Below are 14,520 nucleotides of genomic sequence, written 5' to 3'. Positions count from 1 at the left end.
ATGTTGGATTTTAATATTCCTGTTTCTTTCCTTTTTTTTTTCAGGGAGATAAGAGGAGTCTTTCTTCATTCTATCCATTCAAAATGCATGCACGCTCCTGAGATCTGAGCATGCATGTATATGAGGGATCGATATCTAGAAAGATAGCTGCCGTATAACGAAGTATTGGTGAAGGCGGATGCGTGGCTGCGAAGCGAGACGGGTAAGCAGGTGAGTACCATGCAACGGCGGCCATATTGGTTGTCACCCAGCTTTCCCAGTTACAGATAAAACCCGAATGGAACTGGTAATAACTGGAAGACGCCGGGCACACGTGGGCAACCAATTAGACATAACAAAGACCCACTTTGCTTGCCCATTACAGCGACATTCCAATATGCGTTGAAGTATATTTTCGTTGGCCGCCCCCCCCCCCCTCCGTCCCCCATCCACAGCAGGCGTTTCCTATGGACAGATGTATAGCGGATTAGGCAGAAATAGCTTTTTTGTTTTTTCTGGATTCCGTCCCGCAGCTGTTGTGCTATTTTTATCCCACCGCTCGATATGTGTTCCATAAAAAGTGAATTCTGACACAATCGCAACCACAGCGCTACACCCCCCCCCCCCCCCCAACAAACCAACCCACCCACCCAATCCCCTTCAATGGACGGTATTTAATTCTGCGGATTATATTAAAAGTACTGCCAGGTTGTGAACTGGATTTATAGTCTACGGCTGCTATAAAAGGCCTGCTGCTCTAGGGATGTGGTGATACTACATGATTCATGCCCTGCGTGCTAGGAATTTTATCTGCACAGATGGCGACTTTGTATACCGTAATATGGTGCACAAATAACTATACCATATGGTGCAGTGTTTCACAACCAGGGTGCCTCCAGCTGTTACAAAACTACACCTCCCAGTATTTCCCAACCAGGGTGCCTCCAGTTGTTGCCAAACTACAACTCCCAGCACAGATGGCGACTTTGTATACCGTAATATGGTGCACAAATAACTATACCATATGGTGCAGTGTTTCCCAACCAGGGTGCCTCCAGCTGTTACAAAACTACACCTCCCAGTATTTCCCAACCAGGGTACCTCCAGCTGTTACAAAACTACACCTCCCAGTATTTCCCAACCAGGGTGCCTCCAGCTGTTGCCAAACTACAACTCCCAGCACAGATGGTGACTTTGTATACCGTAATATGGTGCACAAATAACTATACCATATGGTGCAGTGTTTCCCAACCAGGGTGCCTCCAGCTGTTACAAAACTACACCTCCCAGTATTTCCCAACCAGGGTACCTCCAGCTGTTACAAAACTACACCTCCCAGTATTTCCCAACCAGGGTGCCTCCAGCTGTTGCCAAACTACAACTCCCAGCACAGATGGTGACTTTGTATACCATAATATGGTGCACAAATAACTATACCATATGGTGCAGTGTTTCCCAACGAGGGTGCCTCCAGCTGTTACAAAACTACAACTCCCAGTATTTCCCAACCAGGGTGCCTCCAGCTGTTACAAAACTACACCTCCCAGTATTTCCCAACCAGGGTGCCTCCAGCTGTTGCCAAACTACAACTCCCAGCATGCCCGGACAGCCTTCGACTGTCCGGGCATGCTGGGAGTTGTAGTTTGGCAACAGCTGGAGACATCCTGGTTGGAAGAAAAAAAAAAACACTGGTATGGGATGTAAATATTATCATCATATTAAATGGCGGCCCAATAAAAAAAGCCTGCTGCACAAATAACATCATGTAAAGTGCCACTCAACACCGCCATATAGTGTTCAAATAGTACCAACATACAATGACCAAATAATAGCGCAATACATGTAATAATCGAAAAAGTCAGCCGGCTTAATGCCGCGTTTGCAGGCTGCACATTTTAGATGGCTGGATGGGGACTTTTATTGTATACCGTCTTACAGTGCACTTATCACTATACCGTATGTAAATATTATCTTCATATTAAAAAGGTAGTGAAAAAACAGTGGTTTACCACCGTAGCAATACACATGCGCAAATAACGTCAAAAATAAAGTGCCAAAAAATGTAATAAAATTAATAAATAAAATAAAAAAATAAATAAAATAAAATAAAATAAATAAAGTGCCAAAAGATTAAATAAATAAAATTAATAAATAAAATAAAAAATAAAAAATAATAAAAAATAAAAAAAATAAAAATAAAATAAATAAAGTGCCAAAAGATAAAATAAAAGAAAAAAAAGAAAAAAAATTAATGAAATAAAAAAATAAAAGAAAAAAATAAAGTGCCAAAAGATAAAATAAATAAAATAAATAAATGAATAAATAAAATAAATAAATAAATAAAATAAAATAAAAAAATAAAGTGTCAAAGTAGCAGTGCCACTTGAAGACGCTATATAGTGCTCAAATAGTATCAATATACAATGATCATATAACAGCATCATACATACAGTAATCTAATCACAGTGCCATAGGCAAATAGCACTTGGATTTAAATAACAATGCTACATAGTGCCGCCACAACCATAGACTTAAGTATAGCAGTGCCATATAATGTTAATGCCGCCATTTACTGCACACATCAAAAACAGCTCCCTGTATAAAGCCATAATTGCTATAAAATAAAACTGCTATAGCATAATTATTATTTTTAAGATTCATGGTGGACAAATACTTGGGTACCATGACATCAGTGGTGCCCCTTTTGGCAGGGACAAGTGTTGCAATCCATTCTGTACAGATCACACATCTTTAAAGGGGCACTCCCGTGGAAAACATTTTGTTGTTTTTTTTAATCAACTGGTGCCAGAAAGTTAAACAGATTTGTAAATGACTTCTATAAAAAAAATATTATCAGCAGCTGTACGCTCCACAGGAAGTTGGGTAGTTCTTTCCAGTCTGACCACAGTGCTCTCACTGCTGACACCTCAGTCCATGTCAGGAACTGTCCAGAGTAGGAGCAAATCCCCATAGCAAACCTCTCCTGCTCTGGACAATTCCTGACATGGACAGAGGTGTCAGCAGAGAGCACTGTGGTCAGACTGAAAAGAACTACACAACTTCATGTGAAGCATACAGCTGCTGATAAGTACTGGAAGGGTTAAGATTTTTACATAGAAGTAATTTACAAATCTGTTTAAAGGGGTAATCCAGGAAAAAACTTTTTTATATATCAACTGGCTCCAGAAAGTTAAGCAGATTTGTAAATTACTTCTATAAAAAAAATCTTAATCCTTTCAGTACTTATGAGCTGCTGAAGTTGAGTTGTTCTTTTCTGTCTAAGTGCTCTCTGATGACACCTGTCTGTTCAAATCTCTTCTACTCTGTGCAGTTCCCGAGACAAGCAGAGATGTTGCCGACACAAAGAGCACTGTTGCCGGACAGAAAAGAACAACTCAACTTCAGCAGCTGATAATTATTGGAAGGATTAATATTTTTTAATACAAGTAATTAACAAATCTGTTTAACTTTCTGAAGCCAGTCGATATAAAAAAATAAAAAGTTTTTTCCTGGAATACCCCTTTAACTTTCCGGCACCAGTTGATTTAAAAAATATATATTTTTAAAGAGTTTTTTACCGAAATACCACTTTAAGCCTGCTTATCATTTCTTCCTGTGATTTTCTCCATTCACCTCCAGAGCTGCTTTCATAATTCTGCCGATCTGCCTTGGAAATAGACCACAGTTTAGCGCTGTGCTACCTAACCGCTTGGCCCTATCTCTATTGGCATTGGCGCTCCCACAATGCACTGCTCTCTGATATACAGGGATGCAGAATAATTCTGGGCTTAGCTTTAGAGAAGAAGCGGAGCTTTGTGCCTTTTCTTTTTTCGGGAATCTGCGGGGTCTTCGCTCTGACATAGTGGAAAATCCCTGGAAGTGCTGGTGCTGTAATAGTGAGGACTGGAGCCATGTGTTCTGGAAACATCTGTACGGAATTTGCATTTTTCCGTGATTTCTCCTGTATCCTCGGGGCACGTCTGTCCACGGACCAAACACGTAGCGGTAGATCAAACCCTTCCACAACGATCAGCCCCGCTCTGTGTGTAGGTATGGCGGAAGGGAACTAGATTGTAAGCTCTTCTGAGGCAGATTTCAACATTTTACACTTTATTAGACGGACAACTTACATTGAAGAGAAGAGGAGGACTAAAATGCAGCGGGAAATTTAATGTGCGTAAATTATACGCCATACCGTGTTCATATAATGCAGCCATGCTGTGCTCATATTACTTATTTGTCCAGATCAGAGTTTCCCAACCGTGGTGCCTCCAGGTGTTGCAAAACTACAACTCCCAGCATGCCCGGACAGCCAAAGGCTGTCCGGGCATGCTGGGAGTTGTAGTTTTGCAACAGCTGGAGGCAGCCTGGTTGGGAAACAGTGATATATATGGTGTGATGATTGTCGGTTATTATATAAAGTGAACAGATTACCCATTTCAGCTGTGCTTTCTTCCTGTAAGCTGTGATGTCTTATCACAGCCTGATGAGCCTGTGACGTGACGTCACAGCTTACAAAGGGAAAGCACTGCTGAAATGGGTGATCTGATCACTTTGGATAATAACATTATATTAGTAATTTTTGACACCATACTTATATGGACCTGGAGGTACCCTGGTTGGGAAACACTGGTCCAGAACCTTACAGTACATAAACCGTACGCCATACTGTGCCTAAATTATACAGTTATATATAGTACTGTGCCCATATTACATATTCATCCAAGGCCCAAATACCAGAACCTAAACTATAAACCATACTGTGCCCAAATGATACAACCGTACTGGTCCCCTATAACATACCCATTAAGTGCCCAAATACGGAAATTTAAGTTGCCTAGACTATAAGCCATAGTGTGCCTAAATAATACAACCATATTGTGCCCAAGTAATGCAGCCATACTTTGCCCACATAATACAGCCATCCTATGCTCGTGTTACGTATCCATCCAAAGCCCAAATACCAGAACCTTACATTACATAAAATATATACCCTACTAGTTTTGCCCGCGGCTTTGCTCCAGTTTAATTTGGGGTAACATAGATCTTCTTTTTACGATCCTATAGTAATGAGGCCACTCTGGGTAAAGTCTACGGGCATCCAAACAACCCGAATTACAACTCACCGTTACGGTAAACTTCGAAGACGTATGAAAAAAGTTGTCCAGTAGCTTCCAGCTCACATAAACTACCATAAGTAAAAAGAGCGTGTAGTACTCTGCGGCACTAAAGTCATTGTCCCTGTTACTATAGTGGGACATAATGGAAAACTCTTCCCAGTTAGCTACTACATGGCTAACGATTTGATCGCGAACCTCCCTGGCCATCACTTGTGTGTCATACAATATATAAGAAATGGCCCGAAACAAACAGGCTCCATCTCCAATTACAGGAATAACGTTGTGGGGAACCATAGTCCCATTAATTTCCAACAATTCTACATTCATTGTGATAGCTATGTGGTAAGCTTGTGGGGGTATAGGGTATATGGGGTGTAGCTGTGCAGTGATGAAAGGGTGCTGATTTAACCCTGTTGTGACGCCAGGGTGAGGGCTCCTCTGTATATGCTTGTCCTATCGCCACCCGTCCCAAGAGCAATAGGGAGGTATTAAATAAATGATTGTCCACAACCGGAGATTTTGTAGAAAACTGTCGGAACGTTTACTGCAGCTTTTATGCAGGATCAAACAAGAAACAGTCCATGTAACAAAGTCTATTTGGAATTTGACAGTTGGTTGGGACCTCTAGAGTTTCTAGAGCTTAGAAGGTTAATAGGCTGTTACGATTCGGCAGGCTGGATGTGGATCCTCTGTGTCAGCGAGGGATTGGCGTGGACCGTGTCGGTGGACCGGTTCTAGGGTTGCTACTGGTATTCACCAGAGCCCGCCGCAAAGCGGGATGGTCTTGCTGCGGCGGTAGCAACCAGGTCGTATCCACCGGCAACGGCTCAACCTCTCTGACTGCTGAGACAGGCGTGGGACAGAAGGACTAGGCAGAGGCAAGGTCAGACGTAGCAGAAGGTCGGGGCAGGCGGCAAGAATCGTAGTCAATGTGGATAGCAGGAGATCTGGAACACAGGCTTTGGACAACACTAAACGCTTTCTCTGGCACAAGGCAACAAGATCCGGCAAGGAAGGGAAGGGGAAGTGAGGTTATATAGACAGGGAGCAGGTGGAAGCTAGTTAGACTGATTGGGCCAGACACCAATCATTGGTGCACTGGCCCTTTAAATCTTAGAAAGCTGGCGCGCGCGCGCCCTAAGGAGCGGAGCCGCGCGCGCCAGGACGTGACAGCCGGGGACCGGGACAGGTGAGTGACTTGGGATGCGATTCGCGAGCGGGCGCATCCCGCTATGCGAATCGCATCCCCGCCGGCAGTGTCAGTGCAGCGCTCCCGGTCAGCGGGTCTGACCGGGGCGCTGCAGAGAGAGAAACGCCGCGAGCGCTCCGGGGAGGAGCAGGGACCCGGAGCGCTCGGCGTAACATAGGTGCTGTTCCACTGGATTTAGGGGATTGATATTAGGTCCAGTAGTCACGCTAGCTTTAGCGGGGATTGATATCGTAACTCACATTTAGATTCAGGCTGGGGCTGGCAGGCTTCAGGCCTAAGCTTGTCTTTGTAAGTTCACTTCTCACTCTCCATTAGTCCGGAACCCAAGAGAGCGAGGATTGGCTGGCAGTTCCCTTATATGGGCAGGGGCTGGCCTTAAGCTCATTGTAAGGAAAATTTACATATGGTATCGACCAAAGGATTATGGTCTGACATGTGACTATACCATGTGACCTTGAAGGTCCTTAAGCATAACCTAAAGAAGTAACATTAGTCATATGACCTACGGTCCTCCGACACTATATAGATAATTAAATATACAATTATTTATACATGTAAACATCATAGAATTGAAGAAGGAAGAGGTGACTAGGGGATATCCCACCAGGAGGATGCTACTGGAACGAAGCAACTCTGACTTTGGGGACCACCATACAAGGTACGGTATACCATACGGTACCGGGACACCACAGATACCAAACTAAAGGTAAATTATGGTCAGAATAAAGAAACAAAAAGGGGATACCCGCCTTCTCGCGCTGCCTATATACTGACCGGGTGCAGCGCGTGCAAATTTTTTCGCGTTTTGATAGATTTTTCGGAGGATTATTATTATGTAAATGCAGATACAGACAGACGTTGTTTTTATTTAAGAGTAATGGTGCAAATATCCGAATTCAAAAATCAACCTAATCTTAATTCATACAAACTATGAACCCCTGTTTCACCCATTCAGGGGTTGAATTTTAGAAAACGTTAAAACACGTGTTTCTTTATCTCTAATTGTTAGCCTAAAAGCATAGTTTCATTTCTAGCTTCAAAAATGACGGACTTCCATGCAAACTTTCAACCCCTTTTTCACCCCCTTAAGGGTTGAATTTCGAAAAATCATTTGTTATTCCTCGTCTATGTCTTAAAAACAACACCTGTGAAAAAATTCAGCTTTCTAGGTCCAAGGGTTTAGGCTGGGCGTTGATGGGTCAGTGAGTCAGGTCTTATCTTTTTCTACATATAGATTGTGCCCAAATAATAGAACCATACTGTGCCCATAAAACAAACCCAAGACACGCTCAAATACAGAAATTTAAGTTGCCTAAACTAGACGCCATACTGTGCCCAAATAGCACATCCATACTGTGCCCATATTACATTTCCATCCAGAGCCCAAATACCAGAACCTTACAGTACATAAACTGTATACCACGCTGTGCCCAAATAACACAGCCATACTGTGCCCACATAATATACCAATACAAAGCCCAAATACCAGAACTCAAAGTAACACAGCCATACAATCATACAAATACGAGAACTTTACAGTTCATAAACTATACACTATACCAGTGGTCTCCAACCTGCGGACCTCCAGATGTTGCAAAACTACAACTCCCAACATGCCCGGACAGCCGTTGGCTGTCCGGGCATGCTGGGAGTTGTAATTTTGCAACATCTGGAGGTTCACAGGTTGGAGACCACTGCACTATACTGTGCCCAAATAATGCAGTCATACTGTGCCTGTATTACATAGTGATCCAGAGCCCAAATACCAGAACCTTACAGTGCACAAACTGTATACCACACTGTGCCCAAATAAGACATACTGTGCCCATACAACTTACCCACACAGTGCCCAAATACCAGAAATGTAACTGAACTACATGCCATACTGTTCCCATATAACTTATCCATACAGTGCTCATATAACACAGCCATACAGCCATACTGTGCCCATACAACTTAGCCACACAGTGCCCAAATACCAAAAATGTAACTGAACTACACGCCATACTGTGCCCATAAAACATACCCACACAGTGCCCAAATACCAGAAATTTAACTGAACTACACGCCATACTGTGCCCATACAACTAATCCATACAGTGCTCATATAACACAGCCATACTGTGCCCGTAATACATACCCACACAGTGCCCACATACCAGAAATGTCACTGAACTACACGCCATACTGTGCCCATAAAACATACCCACACAGTGACCAAATACCAGAAATATCACTGAACTACACGCCATACTGTGCCCATATAACATACCCACACAGTGACCAAATACCAGAAATATCACTGAACTACACGCCATACTGTGCCCATACAACTTATCCATACAGTGCTCATATAACACAGCCATACTGTGCCCATATAACATACCCACACAGTGCCCAAATACCAGAAATTTAACTGAACTACACGCCATACTGTGCCCATACAACTAATTCATACAGTGCTCATATAACACAGCCATACTGTGCCCATATAACATACCCACACAGTGCCCAAATACCAGAAATGTAACTGAACTACATGCCATACTGTGCCCATATAACTTATCCATGCAGTGCTCATATAACACAGCCATACTGTGCCCATATAACATACCCACACAGTGCCCAAATACCAGAAATGTAACTGAACTACATGCCATACTGTGCCCATACAACTAATCCATACAGTGCTCATATAACACAGCCATACTGTGCCCATATAACATACCCACACAGTGCCCAAATACCAGAAATGTAACTGAACTACATGCCATACTGTGCCCATACAACTAATCCATACAGTGCTCATATAACACTGCCATACAGTGCACCAACAACACAGCCGTACAACGCAGTACTGAAACTATATACTATACTGTTCCCTAATAACACAACCATACTGTACCCGTATAACATGGGTCAACCAACGCTCAAATACCAAAATCATACAATGCAAAAACCATTCGCCATAATGTGCCCCCAAAAAAATACTGTTATTGCTATGATGTGTGTTTGGCTAATAGGTAGCACTAGTTCACACCGAGATTGAACATTTTGGATGCAAACTGCATGAAAACCCATCCCTGAGCACCTATAGTCACCGCGCAGCACCGCCGCCACTGATCTGGTCTCACACGTAACCGTTTCACCTCTTAATGTAAACTTCTGCAAAATATTGTTTCTCTACAGGAAGGTGGTGTTTCCTCGGTGAAGGTCCCGGGGACTGCGTGAAGCTCACGCCGCCGAAGCAGGGTGTGGTGGAAGTAATGCAAGGCCTGAGTACAAGAGGTTATGTCATATTTCCTTTTTGCATTATTTTATTTGAAACACCTAAATGCTCCAAACCTAGAGACTTTTCTCCTGGCTGACATAGTCTTAGTCATCACCCAGCTTTCCACAGACCTAAAATGGCTAAATAAAACCTCTAGATGGTGCAAAACTACAACTCCCAGCATGCTGTCGCTGAGGGCTAGTTGTAGTTTTGCAACAGCTGGAGGTTCACAGTTTGGAGACCCCTACTATATAGTATGCATAAATAAAAAATAAAAAAAAGTAGGCTCACCAACCCACTTGACCTTACCAGCCACCGGACCTTGGTGGCATCCATGCAGAAGGTCCATAGAAGTATGGTGTCAAAATGTACAATAAAGCGACTTACTAATATAATGTTATTATCCAAAATGAACAGATCACCCATTTCAGCAGTGCTTTTACTTTGTAAGCTGTGACGTCACGTCACAGCCTCATCAGGCTGTGATAAGACATCACAGCTTATAGGAAGAAAGCACAGCTGAAATGGGTAATCTGTTCCCTTTATATAATAACCGACAATCATCACACCATATATATATCACTGTTTCCCAATCAGGGTGCCTCCAGCTGTTGCAAAACTGCCACTCCCAGCATTCCCGGACAGCCTTTGGCTGTCCGGGCATGCTGGGAGTTGTACTTTTGCAACAGCTGGAGGTACCCTGGTTGGGAAACAGAAATATCCCTTGTATAGTGTATAAATAAATAACTTACTAATACAATGTTATATAAAGTGAACAGATCACCCGTTTCAGCTGTGCTTTCTTCCTGTAAGCTGCGACTTTACGTTACAGCCGGATCAGGCTGTGACTAGACGTCACAGCTTACTGATTTGTATATTATATTCCATTCCCCCTCCTTTCCTCTATATAAGTGTCAGCCTTTTTGGTATTATAAACATGAACCAGGAATCTCAGGAAGAACAACATCATAGGTTCCTTCCATGCATAGAAACGTTGATAAAGAAAAATCCATGTGCAACGGTAACATTCACAAAGTATTCCAAATCCCGTATTTCCAAAATATTACATATGGTGCGTTGCAAAATTATTCAAACCCCTATTTTGTCAGCACATGGTTTGCAGGAAGCAGAAGCAATGTATATAGTTTGCAAGTGCATATAAAAGTATTTGGGGTGCGTTCACACTGAGTAATTCAAGAGGAATTTACTCGAGTAATTCCTCTTGAATTCTCCGCTTCCGCCGCGGAATTCCGTTCCGCTAGAAGAAAGAACATGTTCATTCTTCTTACTGAATACGGGAAAAAAAGTCCATTGAAGTCCATTGAAATAGTTTCTGCACTGAATTTGCGCAAAATTTGTGTGAAATTTGCCCGAAATTTGTGCGGAAATTCCGCATGAAAAATATTTTTTTAATAAAAAGGGAAATTCCAATTGGTGGTTGTAGTCCAGCAAAAAAAAAAAAAAAACTGTTCCCTTCTATATTCCGTGTGGAAAATCCTTGCAATTTAAAAAAAAATTTGCGTGAAATTTGTGCAAAAAATTGTGCGGAATCACCATAGAATTCAGCGCGATTTTCGCACAAAATTAACACAAATTTTACGCAAAATTTGTGCAATTGTTGTGCAAAAAAAAAACGTAAATTCCGCAGCGATTCCTTTCCTATTCCTCGTTGTGAACGCACCTTTACAATCAATACACGGCAAATCAATGATTAAATACAAAGGGGGGGGCTGTGTGAATACTTTTCTTTAGGCACTGTACATAGTGGCATATCTTTAACTGGGCCAACAAGGCCCAGGCCTAGGGCGGCACTTTATGAGGGGGCGACGGCCAGTAACACCCCCCCTCCCCCACTTTACTTTACCACTTTAAGATTAGGCCGGCTGGATGGAGTAGCTGTACACACCCGGGAAGGGATAATGGCAGGGGGTTTGGGGGGGTCAATAGACGACCAAAATACAACACTGAGTTTGGATAAGGTGCAATGCATATTTAGCGCTACGACATGACCATAGCTTTAGAACAGTACACAGTGTTATAATGGCGATACTGGAAAAAAATCATAAACTATATGACTGGAAAGCCAGCAAGATTTGAATAAGTCAGCGACCTCTATAATCTAACATACAAATGTTTCCGTGCTGCGTTTGTATGATGTAGCAGAGCTGAGTACATCCCATAGCACTACAATTAAAAGTAACACTCACCACTCTTGGCTTTTGCTCGATAGTTTGAAGAAACGGGGTGCTGTGTTCTGCGGATTTCTCAGGATCGCTGGATACGTCATCCTCGGATTCATCAAATGAAGAAGAGAAACCCGTAGATGACGCTGAAGACGAAGATAATTTCCTAGAAAGGTTAGAAGGATTGATGCTGAGGCTATTACTGTCCGCTTGACCTTCACAGTCTTCCCCATGGTCAGTGACTATGACTGCAGGGATAGGTCCTGGAGAAGTAATCCTAAGTGGGATAGTCTTGCTTGGGTCTTCTAAGGAGGTGTTAAGGTTTTGCTCAGGGTTGGTTCTAACGCAAGTTCTATAAGCGTCCACAGATGGTGATAATGGAACCACCGATGGTGAAACTGGGGCCACTGATTGAGTTCCAAGAACCTTTGATGATGATTCTGGGACTACTGATGGAGATATTGGGACTATGGATGGCGTTCCTGAAACCATCATTGGTGATATAGGTGATGTAGGGGTAGATGTTCCTTCCAAACTGGAGCAAGATGATTTGTGTCCCCTGTCATAACCAAAACTAAACACACTATCCTCCCTCTTACTAAACCGTAGAGGTGATGGGGACCTGCTACCCAGACGAGGACTTCTAAGCAGTGGAGAAACTGGGCAGTTTTGGGCTTGAATATGGGCTTCGAAGAGTCCCACAACTTGATTGACCTGGACATTTTGGAGTTCCCGTTGTATCTGAGCAAAACGTCTCTTCTCCTCAAATTCCCCATGACCCATTCCTGATCCATTGCTCTGCCCCAACCCCAACAAAGACCCCGATCGTGAATCTATCACAGAAACAGCTTCCCCCACATTCCCGCCATGAAGTCGTAAAGGTGAGGGACACCTAACTCTTGCAAGCCTTGGAGAATAGTCTTCTTTGCCGTTAAAACTAGGACTACGACTTCTCGATGTGGATCGTTCTCCTGACTCGGGAAAGATGAAGGAGGTGGTGTTGTTTTTCGGAGAGTTACCGGCGCTGGTTCCGGGACTATGGAGAGGCAGTGGCGATCGGACCAACAGTGGACAGTAGGTGCTCCGTCTCTCTGGTACAGGCAGCACTGGTCTCTGGCTCGTCTTCGTCACACTGTTGTTATTCATCATGACCAAGCTATTCAAGGCATAGCAGTACATAGCCATAGTCCTGTGAGGAGAGGAGCTGCAGACACCGAGCGAGCTGGGCACCAGCGGCTCACACACACAGGTTCTGAAGGCGTCTTCTGGTCCACAGTAGGAACATTGCTTGAAGAGTTGAGTAGATGACGACTGAGCCGGGCGTCTGCCCAGACCTCCATAAACAAATCAGCTGTAAATGGGAAGAGAAGAGAGAAATGTAAATGACTTTACCCGGGACTCTCTTACGACTGACAGAGAGATCACAAAAAAAGTCTGCTCAGCAAGTTGTCATTCACCCTTATGTGAGGAATCCATTTGCATATACCTGCCCAGGACTCACAACCTGTATTGTAAACAAGGCATGATGTCAAACACAAGATCGGGCTTGTAGAACCATCCCAGAAATGTGAGCGAGGACTCCAAGAGTCACTTCCCCCTCCATCACCTAACCTCTATGTTATGTAAGATGCTGAATATATAAAGAGAGTAAGAATAATAAAAAAGCCTACTGTACTGTTCTGGCCATGTGAACATGCACTTATACAGCTGACCCCCCCACCCCCACCCCCACCCAAATCTGGACTGTCGTCAAGTTTAGGCCTTGACCATAGCAACCACATACCTGTCCTGCCAAAATCTGGACCGTTGTCAAGTATAGGGATTGACCATAACAACTACATGTCCTGCCGAAAATTGGGACTGTTGTTAAGAATGTAAGTTCCCATAGCAAACGCATACCTGTTGTCAAAATGAAGATTGTTGTCAAGTATGGGAGATGACCATAGCAACTACATGTCTTTCCAAAATCAGGACTGTTGTCAAGTACAGGAGTTGACCATAGCAACCACATACTTGTCCTGCCAAAATCAGGACTGCTCTCAAGTATGAGCGTTGACCATAGAGTTTTACAAATTAGTTGTATGTAGGGTCGCCACCTTTCTTACAAAAAAAAAAAAATACCGGCCATGCTAATTTGCATAATTAATTATATATGCGTAACATCACAGGATACACATATGCGGGGGAAATTTTGTCCTTTTCTGACCCCTATAACTTTTCTATCTCTCCTTATATGGCCTGTATGAGGGCTCATTTTTTTGCGCCCTGATCTGTAGTTTTTAACAGGACCATTTTTGTTTTGATGTGACCTTTTGATCGCTTCTTTTTATTAAATTCGGGAGTTGCCATTAGTTCCTAACTACAACTCCCAGCATGCCCTGATACAGCCTGTGGCTCATTAGCTGCCCCAAATGAAAACTACAACTCCCAGCATGTTGGACTATATAGTAGTATTTAGTATAGGTCAGTGTTTCCAAACCAGAGAGCCTCCAGCTGTTGCAAAACTACAACTCTCAGCATGTTGGACTATATAGTAGTATTTAGTATAGGTCAGTGTTTCCAAACCAGAGAGCCTCCAGCTGTTGCAAAACTACAACTCCCAGCATGTTGGACTATATAGTAGTATTTAGTATAGGTCAGTGTTTCCAAACCAGAGTGCCTCCAGCTGTTGCAAAACTACAACTCCCAGCATGTTGGACTATATAGTAGTATTTAGTATAGGTCAGTGTTTGCAAACCAGAGTGCCTCCAGCTGTTG

General features: G+C 43.1%; 1 protein-coding gene and 1 long non-coding RNA gene across 2 annotated transcripts in view; one reads left to right on the top strand and one right to left on the bottom strand.

Moving 5' to 3' along the window:
• The window catches only part of ITPKB (inositol-trisphosphate 3-kinase B), a 135,357-nt gene that overhangs the window by 109,291 nt on the left and 11,546 nt on the right, over positions 1-14,520 (bottom strand). Inside the window, exon 2 of the mRNA XM_056568488.1 lies at positions 11,788-13,114. Coding sequence (XP_056424463.1) covers positions 11,788-12,948 — 1,161 coding nt within the window. The 5' untranslated portion in view covers positions 12,949-13,114. The remainder of the gene's footprint in view (positions 1-11,787; positions 13,115-14,520) is intronic.
• Positions 50-12,509, top strand: LOC130363120 (uncharacterized). The gene is made up of 4 exons (XR_008891730.1): positions 50-210; positions 9,499-9,597; positions 11,811-11,937; positions 12,373-12,509. It is a non-coding gene; the product is annotated as an uncharacterized LOC130363120 (long non-coding RNA).

This window comes from Hyla sarda, chromosome 3 (assembly GCF_029499605.1).
Source record: "Hyla sarda isolate aHylSar1 chromosome 3, aHylSar1.hap1, whole genome shotgun sequence".
In the NCBI taxonomy this organism is placed as follows: domain Eukaryota; kingdom Metazoa; phylum Chordata; class Amphibia; order Anura; family Hylidae; genus Hyla; species Hyla sarda.
The sequence above is the reverse complement of the archived record's forward strand: the minus strand, read 5'-3'. Positions and strand labels throughout refer to the sequence as shown.